We start from the raw sequence: 18,120 nt of genomic DNA, 5'->3' as shown, positions 1-18,120 counted from the left end.
CAAATTCTTTTTCAATGATTTTTCCAATGCCAAGATGATTGCTGGCAGACAAATCAGAGCATGATTCAGTGGCTCCTCTTAAAATGATCTGTTGGTCTTAAGAATGATGATGAGGGGCTGGGGATGTGGCTCAAGCGGTAGCGCGCTAGCCTGGCATGCGTGCGGCCTGGGTTCGACCCTCAGCACCACATACAAACAAAGATGTTGTTCGGCCGAAAACTAAAAAATAAATATTAAAATTCTCTCTCTCCCCCTCCCATCTCTAACTCTCTTTTTAAAAAAAAAAAAAGAATGATGATGATAGCCCTCCTGTAAGCCCAGTGGCTCAGCAGGCTGAGGCAGGAGGATCCCAAGTTCAAGTGCAGCCCCAGCAAAAGTGAGGTGCTAAGCACCAAGGAGTGCTTTACCATTGAGCCACTTTCCCAGCCCTTTTTATTTTATATTTTGATACAGGGTCTCAACTAAGTTGCTGGAGCTATCCTTGAACTTAAGATCCTCCTGCCTTGGCTTACCTATTCGCTGAGATTACAGGTGGGTACCATCATACCTGGCTAGGATTTATATATATATATATATATTTTTTTTTTTTTGGTACTGGGGACTGAACCCAGGAGCACTCTACCACTTAGCTGCATCTCAGCCCTTTTTATTTTTTATTTTGGGACACGGTCTTGCTACCTTGTCTCTAAATAAATGGAAAATAAGGCTGGGAATGTGGCTCAGTGGTCAAGTGCCTATGAGTTCAATCTCAGGTACAAAAAAAAAAAAATCCTTTAGTTTCCTAAAATTTTCCTATTAGCATCTCGTCGGTGTTCCCTTTCTAGTAGGCAGGGTGATGTGTGTGATCCCAAACCTGTCATACAAAGGGAAAAATTTAATATTCTGATTCTCAGATTGGAAGCCAGCCTACCCCAGGGGTAGTTTATGTACCCGACTTGGCAAGCGCTGGTTTGGGATCAACTACACCTTTCTCAATCTTACTCTGAACAACTAGCCTGGGGAGAAAGCAAGTATTTATAAAGAACGCAGCCAAACCTTGCCCAACTTCTCTTTTCAGCACCCTAATTAAAAAGGCTAACTGGAGCGGCTCTTCCACTCTCATGAAAATCATCTCCGAAGAAACACTGAAACTTTCAACAAAGGCGCATTTATCCAGTACAACAGAACTTTGATATCTGCAATGATTAAAAAAAAATACATTCCCATTCCTAAGGAAATTAACTTGCCAGTTCAGTTTAAAATAACACCTTCCTTATTTTATTCCTATATAATTAAAAAAAACAAAAGTTTTTTTTTAGTATTAAAAATATTTTTTATTGACTGAAGCTGATCAGTTCTCTTAGAAGGAACACAGAGCACACATTATATTCTTTAAAAAATAAAATTTACAAGTTAAAATGGAAGTGTTTTAGTCTTTTAATATAAAAAAAATTCATATGAAACTTGGTTTTCCAGCAAGCTTTTGTTTGAGTTACGGACCCAGACAAGACGGGGCTCTGCTGGCTTAGGACAGATGGACCTCACCTGTCAGCCTCCAAGGTGATATTTATATATTTATATTTATATCATATCATCTCATGTCTGTTAACACAGCAAAGCCCAGCGTTAAAATTGTATGAGAAGAGAAAATTATTCCTCATATATCTGGAGCTGACTCTGATGTTCAGGGTTTAGGAAAGCAGGTGGTAAGGTGGCATCTACACGCAGGCGCTCACCTGACCTCCCATGTGAAGAGTCTCCAGTGCCCAGCTACAGCCTGCACCTTTACAGAGACCTTTTTTCTTCTTAGCATAATTCCAACTCCGTGTACATACAATAAGGCCTCACTGCTTACAAACAGAAATATTTCTTAGACATGAAAATGGTTAACTGAAAACAACAGATGTTTTAAAAAATAAACTTTTAGTTTCTGCTCCACTTTGGTGTTAAATGCTGCCTGTGAAGGATCACAGTCATCTCTTGTTCTAAGGTGAAGTCACATTGATGTCTGCTTTCTGCCCTCCATATAGATGAGAAATCTGGCGCTGGGGGAGGAAACAGAGCAAACAGTGAAAACCAGCAAGCACCAGACAGCACTGAAGCTCCCAGGGTGGAAGACATTCACCACACATCCTGGTTCCAGCAGCATAAGGTCATGTGACGTGTTACAAATACAAAACTCCCTAGCAAGAGAGCAGCTTAAGAGGGAGAGGAACAGGGAGCTGGGGCAACTCAACTTCCTGTCTTCCCAGCTCCAGCTCTTATGTTCACGGTGAAGAGATGGGCAATACCGTTGCCGTATCAATCTGAATTCTGAAGTAACTGTGCACCTGACATGAAAGTCTGATACAGGAGATGCAAACCAAGAAAGTGCTTACTGGGTCTGTCCACTTTCTTTTTTTTTCTTTTTTCTTTTTTTTTTTTTTTAAAGAGAGAGGGAGAGAGGGAGAGAGAGAGAGAGAATTTTAATATTTTATTTTTTAGTTATCGGCGGACACAACATCTTTGTTGGTATGTGGTGCTGAGGATCGAACCCGGGCCGCGCGCATGCCAGGCGAGCGCGCTACCGCTGAGCCACATCCCCAGCCCCTGTCCACTTTCTGATGAAACCTGAAACCCCAGAAACACTTTTCTTATCAGAGAGCCATCTAGGTGAGAGACTGAAATGTTAATTTAGAATCTGATTTTTAAAGCTGGAACTATGTATTAACTTCCTTAGATTTAAAATTTTATGTACTCAGAATAAGAGCTTTTAATCTGTATTTCTCTCACAAGTAGATATTTTACTTTGACTGAATTTAGAAGGTATGTACAGTATAAATAGGCCAAGCGAAAAAGAGGATTACTGGCCAAACGAATGCATGGCCTTGACTCCACATTATCAATATCCCAAGTTACTTATTAAATGTTAACTAAGATATAAGGTGAGATAAGCAAAGGTGACTTACCCAAGATAACAATGAATATTCAAGTTGACTTTGTTTTTTTCAATGACTGACAAAGGTATTCTTTTGATCTGACTCTTCTGAGACTTCTAAATTCTAAAAAACAATCCCCAAGTTAGTACTTAGGATAGAGAAACTAGAAAAAAACAAAGACAACTATATGCAAATATAGTAGACATGCATTTAAAAAAACCTCAGGAAATAGAAGTAGTACAACCAAGTGCAGGGTCTGGTGGCACACACCTATAATCACAGCTATGTAGGAGGATCCCAAGTTTGAGGCTAGCCTGGGCAACTTGGTGAGAGCCTGTCTCAAAAATAAAAAGGGCTGAGGATATAGCTCAGGTTCAATCCCTAGTACCTCCCCAACCCTGAAAAAAGAAAATGATCAGACAAACCACAATATGCTAAAAGAGACCCATGGTTCCATAAGCTTTCCCAGCCTGCCACAAAAAAGATTTAAGACCCCTAAAGAAAGAGCTGGAATGCCCGGTGGTAGCACTAGCCTGTATAGCCTTTCAGGATAAGCACAAACTATTCCTGCATCCCAGCTGCCCTGCCTCCTAGCTAAGCAGGGTCCCAGGGTGTGGATGTGCACTGCTCACCTCTCTCTTGCTGGACATCGGGCTGCAGCTTGTCTTTTTTATAAAGCAACACTGCAATGAAAATCTGTACTTATGCCATTTATGCCCATGCAGAAGTGTCTGTAGGAGAGATTCCCAAGTGACATTGCTTTGTCAAAGGCTCAGTTCTTCTGTAGCTTTTAGAAAACCCTGCCATTTCCCTACCAGGAGGGCCAAATCATTTTGGGCTCCCCAGAGATGTCGGAGAAAGCCTGTTTCACAGCTCTGAATCACCACTCTTGTCTTGAGCTACAGATGGCAACGCCTTGGTGACACAGGGTGCTCAGAACTTTACCCTGCTTCCTTCTTGAAAAAAAAATTTTATTTTTTCAAAATATTTGCTTTTCCTGTTTCTATCTGTACCAAGTTCAAAGGCATGGGGGAGGAGTACGTAAAGTGTGTTGCCAAGTAGACTTCTACTATTTAAATTATGCTTTCCCATCCATTTCTGCAATCAGCTAATTCAGTGGAAAGAATATTTTTTTCCAATTAAATGATTTTCTGATTCTATGTGGGACGTTGAACAAAAGAAGAGATAAAGCCCCTTTTCCTCACTGTAAAATGAAAGTCTTGGATTAGATATTTCTTCTGGGTCTAATTAGCTCAAAAATTCTTTTTTTTTTTTTTTTAGAAAAATTCTGGGAGCTGGGGTAGAAAGGCACTGGGGATTGAACCCAGGGATGCTTTATGACTGAGCTATATTCCCAGCCCTTTTTATTTTGAGGCAAAGTCTCACTAAGTTGCTGAAGGTCTTGCTAAGTTACCAAGGCTGGCCTCAATCCTCTTGCCTCAGCCTCCTGAGTAGCTGGGATTACAGGCATGATTCAAAAATTCTCTGAAGCTAAGCTTGCACTAACTTCAAATAGCTTTAGCATTTTTTTCAATCTATACCTAAGGTCACAGTCTTGCCTTTTTTCCTATCAGTTCCATTCAAGGTAGTTACCAAGCATCCTCAGTAGCATGTAATCAACCATTATGTACCATGATGTGTACTCTGATGGAAATAAACACACACACACACACACACACACACACACACACACACACAGATCCACATTATGAAGACCAAAATGAGGGAGTTTATTCCTATCTTAGACAGGAATGTGTTAGCTTTTTTATTACTATAACAAAATACCTGAGATTATCAACTTAAAAAGAGGAAAGGTTTGTTTTGACTCTCAATTTTGATCCAGATCAGGTGAATCCATAGTTTGTTTTTTTTTTTGAGAGTGAGAGAGGGGAGAGAGAGAGAGAGAGAGAGAGAATTTTTAATATCTATTTTTTAGTTCTCGGTGGACACAACATCTTTGTTGGTATGTGGTGCTGCGGATCAAACCCGGGCCGCACGCATGCCAGGCGAGCGCGCTACCGCTTGAGCCACATCCCCAGCCCGAATCCATAGTTTTTGGACCTGTGCAAGGCAGCATGTCATGGAGGGAGCAAATAGCAGAGGAAGTCCATCCATCCAAGGCCGCAGTGAATGAGAAAGAGGAGGAATGGGGTCCCAATATCCTCTTTGCGGGCATGCCCCAATGACCACTCCCCTTTCTACTAGGCCCAGCCTCCTAAAAGATTCACTAGCAACATGAACTGGGGAGTAAACCTTTAGCACAAGGCCTTTGCGGGACATTTGGATCTAAATTATAGCAAACCCTAAAAAAGAGGTTACAAGAAGAGCCTGGAGCCAGAGCCTGAGAGACAGGTCTGTTGTAACACTTGCTTTGAAAACAAGAATGGGTTATTACAATCTGGTATGTTAGTGGACAATTTGGGCTTAATGTGAAGTTTGCATTTATGTACGATTTTGTCCATAAGGAACACTAGGCACACTGTATCCAGGTGAACTGGGCCATGTGGGACTACTCAAGACACACTCACCCTGAAACATTCCCCAGCCCATGTTGTGAGTCACACACAGGCCCAACTGCTGCTACAACTTTCCACCCAGCAACAGCCCTGCATCACTTTTCAACAAGCCAATCTACAAGCAGACTCAGGTCCCCACCATACGTACTGTGGTAATTAAGTATTTTATAGCCATCTAACATGTATAAAACTGCTATTTTGTGACATATCTTGTATGGGGGCGGGTACTGGGGATCAATCCTGGGCATCACACATACCAGGCAAGTTCTGTACCCCTGAGGAACATCCCCAGCCTTTTTTTCTTTTTTTAAACACAGGGTTTCATTAAGTTGTCTAGGCTCACCAGGAATTTGTGATCCTCCTGCCTCAACCCTCAGTCCTCTGAGTAGCACATATCTAACTTTTATTTAAATGTTTCTAGGGCTGGGAGAATAGCTCAGTGTTACAGTACATGCCTGGGACCTTGGTTTCAATCCCCAGTACCACAAAGAAAAGAAGTGAGTATTTATTTTTATTTAAATTGACAAAAACTGTATATATTTGTGTTGTGATGTTCTGAAATATGTATACATTTTGGAAGGGCCAAATCAACCTCATGTACTTATCATTTAAAAAAAAAATCTACTCTCTCAGCAATTTCAAGTGTATAATACATTGTTATTAATGATGCTCACTATGTGGTATAATAGATCTCTTGAACTTATTCCTCCACTGACTGAAAGTTTGTATCTTCTGGCCAACATTTCCCCTTTTCCTCCACTCCTCTAGTCCCTGATAACTACCATTCCACCTTCTGCTTCTGTGAGTTTGACTATTTTATTAAAAAAAAAAAAAATGTTTTTGGTACCCAGGGGTGCTCTACCACTGGGCTACATCCCAGCCCTTTTTATTTTATTATTTTGAGACAGGGTCACAACAAATTGCTAAGGCTGGCTTTGAACTTGCTACTCCCTACCTCAGCCTCCCAGGTTTTTAGCATTACAGTTATGTGCCACTGTGCCCCTAAGTTTATCAGATCATGTAGCTGCATGTCAATCAGACCATGCAGTATTTGTCTTTCTGTGCCTGGCTTATTTCACTTAACAACGTCTCCTAGATTAATCCATGTTGTCACAAATGATAGGATTTCCATTTTCTTCTTCTTTTTTCTTTTTTGAGGGACAGGGTCTAGCTATGTTGCCCAGGCTGGTTTTGGATGCCTAGGCTCAAGTGATCCTCTCACTCCAGCCTCCTGCATACCTGAGACTACAAGCTCCTCTACAATGTCCATCTTGGAGCTTTCTTCTTCTTCTTCTTCTTTTTTAATATTTATTTTTTAGTTACAGGTGGACACATATCTTTATTTTATTTTTATGTGGTGCTGAGGATCAAACCCAGTGCCTCCTGCGTGCTAGTCGACAATCCCAGCCCTGGAGCTTTATTCTTCTTTAAAGGTAACCTTTGTAACTACCTGTTTAGGTTTCTGGAAGGAGCATGCTGATTCTAACATGGCAAATATGCTAACTTTTGGATCATCTGTGTCACAAAGAAAACTGCTGTGTGACAGCTCATTGTAACACAATGCCAACTGAAGACAGCATGCAAGAAATGCCAGCGAGTATTTCAGGGAATGTGCCAAAGACACCTGCTCCCCCTATTTCTATTCAACATTCATATGAAGATCCTAGCCAGAGCTGTAAGAAATCAGGCATAAAGACTGGGAAAAAATAAGTTTCTTTCTTTTTCTTTTTTTTTAATTGTACTGGGGATTGAACCCAGGGGTGCTTTACCACTGTGCTATATCCCCAGTCCTTTTTATCTTTTTAAATTTTGAGACAGGGTCTCACTAAATTGCTGAGGGTCTAGCTAAGTTGCTGAGGTTGACCTAAAACCTGCAATACTCCTGCCGCAGCCTTCCTAGTTGCTGGGAATTATAGGTATACACCACCATGCCCAACAAAATTTTCTTTGCTCACAAACGACATGCTTGTCTATTAGAAAATATAGAATAGATGAATGCAGCAAAGTTCCAATTTACAGTATTTATATCAACAAATAATGAAAATACATTCTCAAACCTTAAAACACCATGTATAATAAATAGCCTCAATAAACAAAATATTAGGAGAGAAATTTAACAAAAGATACATATGATCCCTACAATGAGAACTATAAAATATGGTAAGAGAAAAAAGGAAAACATAAATAAGTGGAGATGAATACACAGGAAGATGTTTATCATTAGCCAACAAATGCAAATTAAATCTCAATAATATGTTAATTCATATTTACCAGAACAATTTAGATCAAATATGATGACATAAGTATATATTGGTAAGTATATGGAACATCTACAACACTTATACACAGCTAGCAGAACTAACTTGAAAAACAATTTGGCAGTTTATTAAGAAGTTAAATGTACACCTATTTTTTTTTTAGTTGTCAATGGACCTTTATTTATTTATTTATTTTTATGTGGTGCTAAGAATTTAACCCAGTGCCTCACACATGCTAGGCAAGCGCTCTACCACTGAGCTACAACCCCAGCCCAAATGTACACCTATTCTTTTGTTCTTTTTTTTTTTGTATTGGGGATTGAACCCAGGGGTACCTTACCATTGAGCTACATCCCAGCCCTTTTTATTTTTTTCTTTTGAGACAGGATCTTGCCACAATGGAGAGGCTGACCTCCAAGCCACCCTCCTGCCTTAGTCTCTGGTCTCTGGGATAATAGGTATGTGCCACCAGGCCCAGCTAATATACATTATTGTATCACGAGCAACTCTACTTCTTGGTATTAACAAAAAGGAAAATATCCATACATAAAAACACTGGTATAAAAATGTCCACAGTAGCTTTACTCATAGTAGCCACAAAGAGGAAACAAATGTCCCACCAAGAGGAGAAAAAATAATCGGTGGAAGAGTCACATAATGGAATACTACTATGCAGCAATTAAAAAAGAAGACAGTGCTGATACACAGCCTGGCTGAAGCTCAGTCACACTGAAAAAGCTGGAGAGCGCACATGCCATACTGCTGTACTTTCACAAAACTCTGGAATAGGCCAAACTAGTCTCTCATGATAAAATCAGATCAGAAACTGCACACAGTGGTAAAGAGGGATTCACTTCAACGAGCATAAAGGACCTCTCGGGTGATGGAAATGCTCTGTACCTTGATTGGAATACTGGTTGCATGGGTAGATACACATTTGTCCAAACTTATCAAACCAGTTTTTTTATATCGGTTTTTTATTAAAGTACTAAAATAATCATTAAAGACATTCTTAATAAATGTCTTCATTTTATTGTATGGCATTATACTCCAACAAGGTTCTTTTTTCTTTCTTTTCAGTATTGGGGATGGAACCCTGGGTCTCACGCAAGCTAGGCACACACTCCACCCCTGAGCTGCACCCCAACTAGGGTTAATACAAAAGCCTTTCAGTATTCTTGAAGACCTGCTTTGTTTATTTTGGTTTTGGGTCAGGGATACAAAAGAATTTAACTCAGTGGCTTTCAAATATCTTTAAATATTCACATAGCACACCCAAGTAAAATACCTTGAATCTTAAAGCACCAGTTCTAAGCTCATATTTTACAATGAGAAAACTGGGCAACTATCCTGATTTCCAGCATTCTTTTCACTATTTACGATGATGCCATAAAATCTACAGAGTAACTTACATCACTGCCATTGAACTGTTACTGTGCTTAAAATAAGCAGTTAAAGTTAACATGTGACCTGGACTTGGTGGCACACACCTGAAATCCCAAAGACTCAGAAGGCTGAAGCAGAAGAATCACAAGTTTGAGGCCAGCCTCAGCAACTAAAGCCATAGCAATTTTAGTAAAACCCTGTTTCAAAATAAAAAACTAAAAGGGGTGAGAATATAGCTCAGTGGTAGAGTGTGTCTGGGTTCAAGCCCCAGTACCAAAAAAAAAAAAAAAAAAGACTTTAACATGTCATTCTCCCTGTAAGAATGACAGATTTAGAAAATGACTATTATGAAGTTCCCAATGAAGTAATGTGTTCTAAATAATAATCAGTGAATGCTAAATAATAATCAGAGAATGCTAAAATCATTAAGTGATTTTAGAGAAACTTGGTAATATTCAAGCTCAGGCTGACAAACTCCCAAACACACCCATCAAGCATAACATCTTTTATGGGACAACCAGATATTAGGGCCCTCCTGATGTGACAGAACAGGAAGCAGATAGAATGACCAATGCCAAAATTTTAAAAACTCCAAACCCCAAATTGATCAAGAGTCTCATCAAATTGCTAATCTAAATGCCAGTTTTCAGGAATTATGGGGGACAGAGGAAAGTGTTAACTCAAAGAGAGAGTCAGTGAGATTCCAAATGTGGGTAACTCTCCAGGACAAATGACCCAGTGTTTCTTCCACACATGAATGGCCTTAAAAAACTAAAGATAGGGATGGGAGTATAGTGGTACAGAGCATGCTTAGCATATGCAAGGCCCTGGGTTCAATCTTCAGCACCAAAGAAATAAAAAGTAGAAAAGACGGAAAAAAAGGAAGAGGAAAACAGAAGAGAAAGAAGGAAGGAAGAGGAGGAAGAGAAAAGTGGGAAGAAAGGAAATGTTGGTCACTACAGAGACTTTAAAGGCCATATCCAAATGCAAAGTAAGGACCTTGGGTAGATATTGATTTGAACAAAGAGAAAAAAGACATTTTTAAGACAAATGGGAAAAACTTAAGATGATTTAGTCAACAGATGATATTAAGGATACTGTTAGTTCTGTTGAATATAATAATCTTATGGCTGTTTCTAAAAGTCCATATCTGATACAGACAACTATGAAGTATTTATGAGTGAAATGATACATTGTCTTACCTTTGCTCTAAAACACTTCAGAAGAAAACATGTTTGGATGGGGGGAATAAAACAAAAATGGCAAGAAGTTAATGACTGTTAAAGGTGAGTGACTGTTATTATTCTATTTTTCGCATTTGAAATTTTTGTGTATTTGAAATGTTGAAAATTGAAATGTTGTGTTTTTAAAAATCCCCAAGAATTTGGGTTGGGGTTCTAGCTCAGTGGTAGAGTGTTTGGCACCAAGCTCTGGGTTTCATCTGTAGCACCATACACATAAAAAACTATTCCCAAGAATTCATGCTCACATGTCCAAGTAACAGGAATTACAAAGAGGCAGAGGCAGTTTGGATGAAGAGATATTTGAGCCTTTCTCCTTAAAGCAAGCTGCCAACTTCCTACCTTGGAGACATAAAGGAACTCTCATTCTAACAGAAAGGCTGCCTCCCGCGACACCTGCACTCCAGTGCTCATGGAGTGTCCAGATCCTACCCGTGTAGCCGTAAGAAAAGGAAACGCACACTTCTGGTACTGCTGTCGAAATTCTCACAGCTGATGGGCAACAGTGTGCTCAGCTCCAGATCCGTGACCATCTGCCGAGATTCTGCCAGCAATCGCTGAAGCTTACTTGTGGGTGAGAAGTCTTCCTAGAAGGATTAATAGTTTGAGCATTCATAAAATTGAGAAATATTTTAAGTGTTTATAAATATAAGCACAACTTTTAGTCACAAGTTGTGGCTACCTGTTAATATTTGATTAGATATTGCAAAGTAAGACATCAATATTGATCAAATTCCTTTTATTTCTAAGAACCTACTCTGTTAAATAATGTGATTTTAACAGAATTTTGCTACAATTTACTTTCCTAAATAAATTTTTGAAGGCATAATTAGCAGATCCAAATATCTGCATATGGGACTTCAATACTAAGGGCCTATAAGCTTTTAGAACATAAAGCTGTGCTTTCATTTATTCTTGTTACTTTTCAACTTTGGGAGCTGGGGAGCTGACTTGGTGGTAGACACTGGCCTAGCATACACGAGACTCTAGGTTCCATCCTCAACACCACAAAAATAATGATAAAATAAATAAAAACAAACGAAATAGCATCATGTAATGTTTATGTATGTACTTTTTTTTAACATTTATTTTTTAGTTGTAGGTGGACACAATACCTTCATTTTTATTTTTATGTGGTGCTGAGGATCGAACCCAGTGCCTCATGCATGCTAGGCAAGCACTTTTCCTCTGAGCCACAACCCTAGCCCCTATGTACTTTTATGTAGCAAAAGAATAAAAACAATGTGTAATCAACTTCAGAATGGTGGTTAACTGGGAGGGCCTGGAGAAAATAGCAGGTGGGATTCCTACTTTATTACCTCAAAAAGAAAAATAGAGCAAATATCCTAAAATGTAAACATCTGATAAACCCTAATGTAGGTGCACAGTTGCTTCTTCTTCTTCCTCTGTTACCTGGTACCGGGGATTGAACCCAGGAGGCTTTATCATTGAGTTACAACACCAGTATCCTCTTCTTTCTTTTTTAAATTTTGAGATAGGGCTTCACTAAATTGCTTAGGCCTATTTAAGATGCTGAGGCTGGCCTTAACTTGCAATCTTCCTGCCTCAGCCTCCTAAATCACTGGGATTACAGGTATGCACCACTGTGCCCAGTTATAGCCTTCATTTTTGTAATGCTTAAAATATTTATTTGCTAGATATAGTGGCAAACACCTATAATCCCAGTGATTTTGGAAGCTGAGGCAGCAGAATCCCAAGTTCAAAGCCTCAGCAACTTAGTGAGACTCTGTCTCAAAATAAAAAAATAAATAGGGTTGGGGATGTGGCTCAGTGGTTAAGCATCCCTGGATTACATCTCCAGCATATACACATACACATTCACACACACACACACACACACACACACACACACTCTCTCTCTCTCTCTCTCTCTCTTTCATTGGAAAAGGCTATTTCCAAGGATCCTTAGGGCAACCATAGAAACAAAAGGTTTCATACTGCCATATGCAGTGGCTCACACCTGTAATCCCAGCAGCTCGGGAGGCTGAGACAGGAAGATTGGAAGTTCAAAGCCAGCCTCAGCAATGGCGAGGAGCTACACAACAACTCAGTGTGACCCTGTCTCTAAATAAAATACAAAATAGAGCTGGGGATGTGGCTCAGTGGGCAAGTGCCCCTGAGTGCAATCCTTGGTACAAAAATAAAAATAAGGCTTCATATCCTTCAAGGGGGCTGCTGTTTGTGGCTACTGTACAAAATATTTACTAATTAAAAATAAAAGCAAGAGGAGCTCAGTGGTAGAGTGCGCATGCGGCACTGGGTTCGATCCTCAGTACCACATAAAAATAAATAAAGATACTGTGTCCATCTACAACTAAAATAAATAAATAAATAAAAATAAAAGCAGGAGTGTGGTAGGACACACCAATAATCCCAGCTATTCAAGAGGCAGATGCAGAAAGATTAGTTTTTTGGTTCTGGGGACTGAACCCAGGGACACTTTACCACTGAGCCACATCCCCAGTCCTTTTTATTTTTTATTTTGAGACAGGGTCTTACTAAGTTGCTGAAGATCTCACTGAGTTACTGAAGCTGGCCTCAAACTTGCCACGTGGCCAGCCCAGGCAACACAGACTCTGTTTCAAACATAAAAACTGAAGCCAGGAGTGGTGGCACACACCTGTAATCCCAGCAACATGAGAGGTTAAGGCAGAAGGATAACAAGTTCGAGGCCTCAGCAACTTAGCATGACTCTCAGCAACTTATCAAGACCCTGTCTCAAAATTTAAAAAATAGCTGGGTGCAATGGCACATGCCTGTAATCCCAGTGGCTCAGGAGGCTGAGGTAGGAGGATCTCAAGTTCAAAGCTAACCTCAGCAACTTAGTGAGGCTCTAAGCAACTTAGTGAGACTCTGTCTCTAAAGAAAATTTTAAAATGGCTGAGGATGTGGCTCAATGGTTAAGTGCCCCTGAGTTCAATCCTCAGTCCCAAATAACTAAGTAAATAATACAAAGGACTGGGGATGTAACTTAGTGGTAAAGGGCCCCTGATTCAATCCACAGTACCAGAAAAAATTAAAATAAAATTAATTAATTAATTAAAAGGTGCTGGGGCTGGGCTGGGTAGCGCACGCCTGTATTCCCAGCAGCTCAGGAGGCTAAAACAGGAGAATTACAAGTTTAAAGCCAGACTCAGCAATGGTGAGGCATTAAGCAACTCAGACCCTATCTCTAAATAAAATACAAATAGGGCTGGGGATGTGGCTCAGTGGGCGAGTACCCCTGAATGCAGTCCCCAGTACCCGCTCCACTCCCCCCCCCCACTCCAAAAAAAAGTGCTGGGGATGTGGCTCTGTGGTAGAGTGCTTGCCTAGCATGCATAAAGCCTTGGGTTCAATCCCCAGTTCTGTGCAAACAAAACAACAACAACAAAACTAAGCTGGGCATGGTGGCACACACCTGTAATTTAAAGGACTCAGAAGGCTGAGGCAGGAGGATCGTAAGTTTGAGGTCATTCTGGGAAACTTAACATGACCTGGCCTCTTAAAAAAAAAGAAAAAAATGGCTAGGGGTGGGCATCTCAGTGGTAGAGTATCCCAGGGTTCAATCCCCACTATCACACACACACAAAAAAAATGGACATACATACATATTTATATATCAAACACCTAAAAGACCCAAGGGGCACTTTGCCTAAAGCCAACTGATGTTTAAAGAAAAAAGTGGGTAATTTGGACTTTGATTAATCACATAATCCAGACAAAACACTGACTTGTAGGCTCCAGCCTTGTATAAAACCATTAATTTAAAAATAATTGAGCCTGTGGACTGGGGTTGTAGCTCAGTGGTAGAGCGCTTGCCTTGCATGCGTGAAGCCCTGAGTTCAGTCCCCAGCACCACATAAAAATAAACAAATAAAAATAAAGATTTTTTTTTTAAAGAGAGAGTGAGAGAGAGGGGGACAGAGAGAGAGAGAGAGAAAGAATTTTAATATTTATTTATTTTTTCTTAGTTCTCAGCAGACACAACATCTTTGTTTGTATGTGGTGCTGAGGATCGAACCCGGGCCGCATGCACGCCAGGCGAGCACACTACTGCTTGAGCCACATCCCCAGCCCTCAAGATATTTTTTTTTTTTTTTTAAAGAGAGAGTGATAGAGGGAGAGAGAGAGAGAGAATTTTTTTTTTTAAATATTTATTTTTTAGTTCTCGGTGGACACAACATCTTTGTTGGTACGTGGTGCTGAGGATCGAACCCGGGCCGCACGCATGCCAGGCGAGCGCGCTACCGCCTGAGCCACATCCCCAGCCCCTCAAGATATTTTTTAAAAAAAGAATCTTCTTTAAAAAATAATAATAATAATAATTGAGGCTATAATCCCAATGACTCTGCAGTTCGAGGCAGGAGAATCGCAAGTGTGAGGCCAGCCTCAGCAGCCTAGTGAGACCCTGTCTCAAAATAAAAAATTAAAAATGGTCTGGGAATGTAACTCAGCAATATAGTGCCCCTTGGCTCTAACCCTAGTAACACACACACACACACACACACACACACACACACCTGAAAAAACTGAGATAAAACAATATGTCCTGGGTGGGCTTGAAAAACTGCATTTCTGGCAAGTTCTCAGGTGATGATGCTTCTAGTCTGAAGAACATATTTTTTATTTTTTAAATTTTTTTTTTTAGTTGTAGATGGACACAATACCTTTGTTTATTTATTAATGTGGTGCTGAGGATCAAACCCAGTGCCTCACACATGCCAGGCGAGTGCTCTACCACTGAGCTACAACCCAGCCCCCTGAAGAACATATTTTAAACAAAAACTCCTACTCTCAGGCTGGGATTGTGGCTCAGCGGTAGAGCGCTCGCCTAGCACGTGCGAGGCCCCGGGTTCGATCCTCAGCACCACATAAAAATAAATAAAATAAAGATATCGTATCCAACTATAACTAAAAAATAAATATTAAAAAAAAACTCCTAGTCTCAACAACTCCATCTTCCTTTTTTTTCCTCTTCCTCCAGGCTCTGTAGGTAAAGAATCATAATATGGAAATAAAACTTTTGCAAAATTAAATTTACTGAATCAAAGCTTATTTTTCCTATTCATTATCTGAAATCAGATGGTAAACCAATTTTAATTATCTTTTTTAAAAAATATTTATTTTTTTAGCTATAGTTGGACACAATATCTTTATTTATTTATTTTTATGTGGTGCTGAGGATCAAACCCAGGGCCCTCACACACGCTAGGTGAGTGCTCTACCAGTGAGCCACAATCCCAGCCCTTAATTATCTTTTTAAAAAGGAGAAAGACCTTTTACTTAAATAGCTTCTAACTAAGAAAACATATCTATCCCTGCTACAGTTTCTGAATCTTTTCAGTATAGCTGCTGGAAGACAACATACACACAACCAGAGTGCCCCTGAGTCCAATCCCTGGTTCTACCCCCCCAAATAAATAATAAATAAAAAGAACCTTAAAGTTCTATAACTTGAAAAACTGAGGAATGGTCAAAATTATGTGAGAGTAATACAGAAAAACTGAAGCATGTTGGATAGAAATGTTGCTTGAATAAACTAGGAGTTGATAAACAAAACACAAACCTTTTTGCTGGACAAAGCTGCTTCTTTATTGATGAACAAACCCTTGGATAAATTATTTTTATCAGGTGGGGCCTCTGTCTCATCCTCTCTCAGGGCAGACTTTGAAGAACTCAAACAGTGGGAATGTTGGATGGCAATTAGCTCACTGTGAATAAATAATAAGATCAAACATAAACAGATTATCTTAAAGCAATACCCTACATGTATCATACAGTATCATACCTAAAAGTATCTCAAGAAGACAAAACATGTTGTTTTTTTTAGAGAGAGAGAAAGAGAGAATTTTGTTTTTAGTTTTCGGTGGACACAACATCTTTATTTTATTTTTATGTGGTGCTGAGGATCAAACCCTGTGCCCTGTGCATGCCAGGTGAACGCATTACCGCTTGAGCCACATCCCCAGCCCAACATGTTGTTTTTTAAATAAAGAAGCTCTAATTTGAGTATAATATTGGAAATTAATGCATCTTTTGCAAATAAGAATTAAAACAATATTTGTAGTTAAGGGTAACTACAGAATAGGAAATTTCCCTCCTCAAAAAAAAAAAAAAAAAAAAAACCCACAAAGAGGGTGTGGTGGGGGGCAGGGGCTTAAGCATGCTATAGGCACTGAATTCACTCTGCTAACACTAAAGGAAGGAAGGTAGGTTAGTTCTAGGGACAGGATTATCCAAAAGGGAAGGGGAAAATTAATGCAGAGTAAGGTTAAACTTGTGAAAATGTTAGGTTTTTGGTTTGCGAGGCCAAGTTTGTCAATAGTTGTATGGAGCCTTTTGTGAAAGTGAAACGGTGCCACAGTGGCTGATTCTCCTACAGTTGGTGGGTCTTAGGGAACATGGAAGAGCAGGTGCCTGTGGCTTCTCTCTCCAGAGGCAAACCTCTATTTGTCAAATGGAATGGGGGCACAAATGTGAATATTTTACTTAGATAATAGAGTGGACATACAAGTTCTTGTAATCTACGGAAAAATAGGAAAACATAATTATCTTTCCTACTTAGTCACGTATCTGTCATGTGATGCCTTGGCATGTGCCTCCACTGGCAGAACAAGCAGTTACCTCAATTATTTTAAGTCAGTCAGGTCAAAAGGGCCTTAGAAGGAAAGGTGATTTTGAATTTGTTTTATACATTAAGTTTAACATATAAATTATATATAATTTGCTCCTCTATGATCTCAAAACTATCCAACACAAGCTTTTCCCTTAACATGAATGTTCTTGTGTAGTAGTGATAAACAGAACATTGTCCCCTAGTGATGATTACTTGCAATCACCCAAAGATTTTTTTTTTTGAGAGAGAGAGAGAGAGAGAGAGAGAGAGAGAGAGAGAAAGAGAACTTTTTAATATTTATTTTTTAGTTTTCGGCGGACACAATATTTTTATGTGGTGCTGAGGATCGAACCCAGCGCCCCGCGCTTGCCAGGTGAGCACGCTATCACTTGAGCCACATCCCCAGCCCCACCCAAAGATTTTTAAAAACCAAATATGACTAGATGATATTTAATGCAACAACCAAGTTAATTTTTTTTTTTGCAAATGGCAGGATATGATTTTTAAAGGACTGAAGCTTCTAAAAGGGTCAAAGAACACTCCAAATAATAAGTACTAGAAAGAAATTTTAAAATGAAAATCAATACAATAATTCAAATAAGACTCTCAATATAGAAACTTCATCCTTTCTGTATTTTAAAATCTACAAGCTATGCTTTGTTAAAAATAGCAGACATTACAGCGCCACTCAACCACAAGATTCAGCAAATCTAAAAAGATGAACCTGAATAATTCAGCCTCTGCTAATATCTAATCCATTTTCATCTCTAAAAACCTAGTAAATTTTATCAGCTTATTAAATACAAATATTCGCTTACATGATTTAAAAAAAATGGGGGACTATAAAGTTGAAAACAGATATAAGCTGGACCCAGGATAAGCAGTTGGATGGGGAATATGCCAAGTGACCCTGGATAAGGACAAAAAGAAATTTTGATATGTGGTTAAAATAATGCACTCTGGACACAGAAGGATACACTTGTTGATTCCAAATAGATCCAGAGGTGAGGAATGCTTCAGAGCAGCATTCCATCCTGCACACTGACCCACCCATCTGTATTTTAATAACACATATTTGGCCAACTCATTACTGGTTTTGTTTTTAAGCCAAATGTTTGCCTCAGAAGTCCCCAGGATCAACTCCTCTCTGAAATCTAATACAGCCTTTGTGTAATCAAGCACTCAACTGACTATGCAAGGGGT

The 18,120-nt window shown here is 39.5% G+C and overlaps 1 protein-coding gene across 5 annotated transcripts in view; it reads right to left on the bottom strand.

The window, feature by feature from the left end:
- Positions 1–1,317: 1,317 nt before the first annotated feature.
- Positions 1,318–18,120, bottom strand: part of CCDC62 (coiled-coil domain containing 62) — a 40,735-nt gene continuing 23,932 nt past the window's right edge. For 3 of the 5 annotated variants that reach the window (XM_081284479.1, XM_081284480.1, XM_081284481.1), the window contains 4 exons: positions 15,868–16,012; positions 10,760–10,885; positions 2,928–3,020; positions 1,319–2,024 (listed from right to left, as the gene is read on the bottom strand). In XM_081284479.1, the coding sequence (XP_081140605.1) occupies positions 2,967–3,020; positions 10,760–10,885; positions 15,868–16,012 (325 nt within the window). In that variant the 3' untranslated portion in view covers positions 1,319–2,024; positions 2,928–2,966. Of the gene's footprint in view, positions 2,025–2,927; positions 3,021–10,759; positions 10,886–15,867; positions 16,013–18,120 lie in introns of all 5 variants that reach the window. The other 2 variants (XM_081284482.1, XM_081284483.1) reach the window with 2 other exon arrangements.

This window comes from Spermophilus citellus, assembly GCF_964194105.1.
Source record: "Spermophilus citellus genome assembly, chromosome: 3".
In the NCBI taxonomy this organism is placed as follows: Eukaryota; Metazoa; Chordata; class Mammalia; order Rodentia; family Sciuridae; genus Spermophilus; species Spermophilus citellus.
The sequence above is the reverse complement of the archived record's forward strand: the minus strand, read 5'-3'. Positions and strand labels throughout refer to the sequence as shown.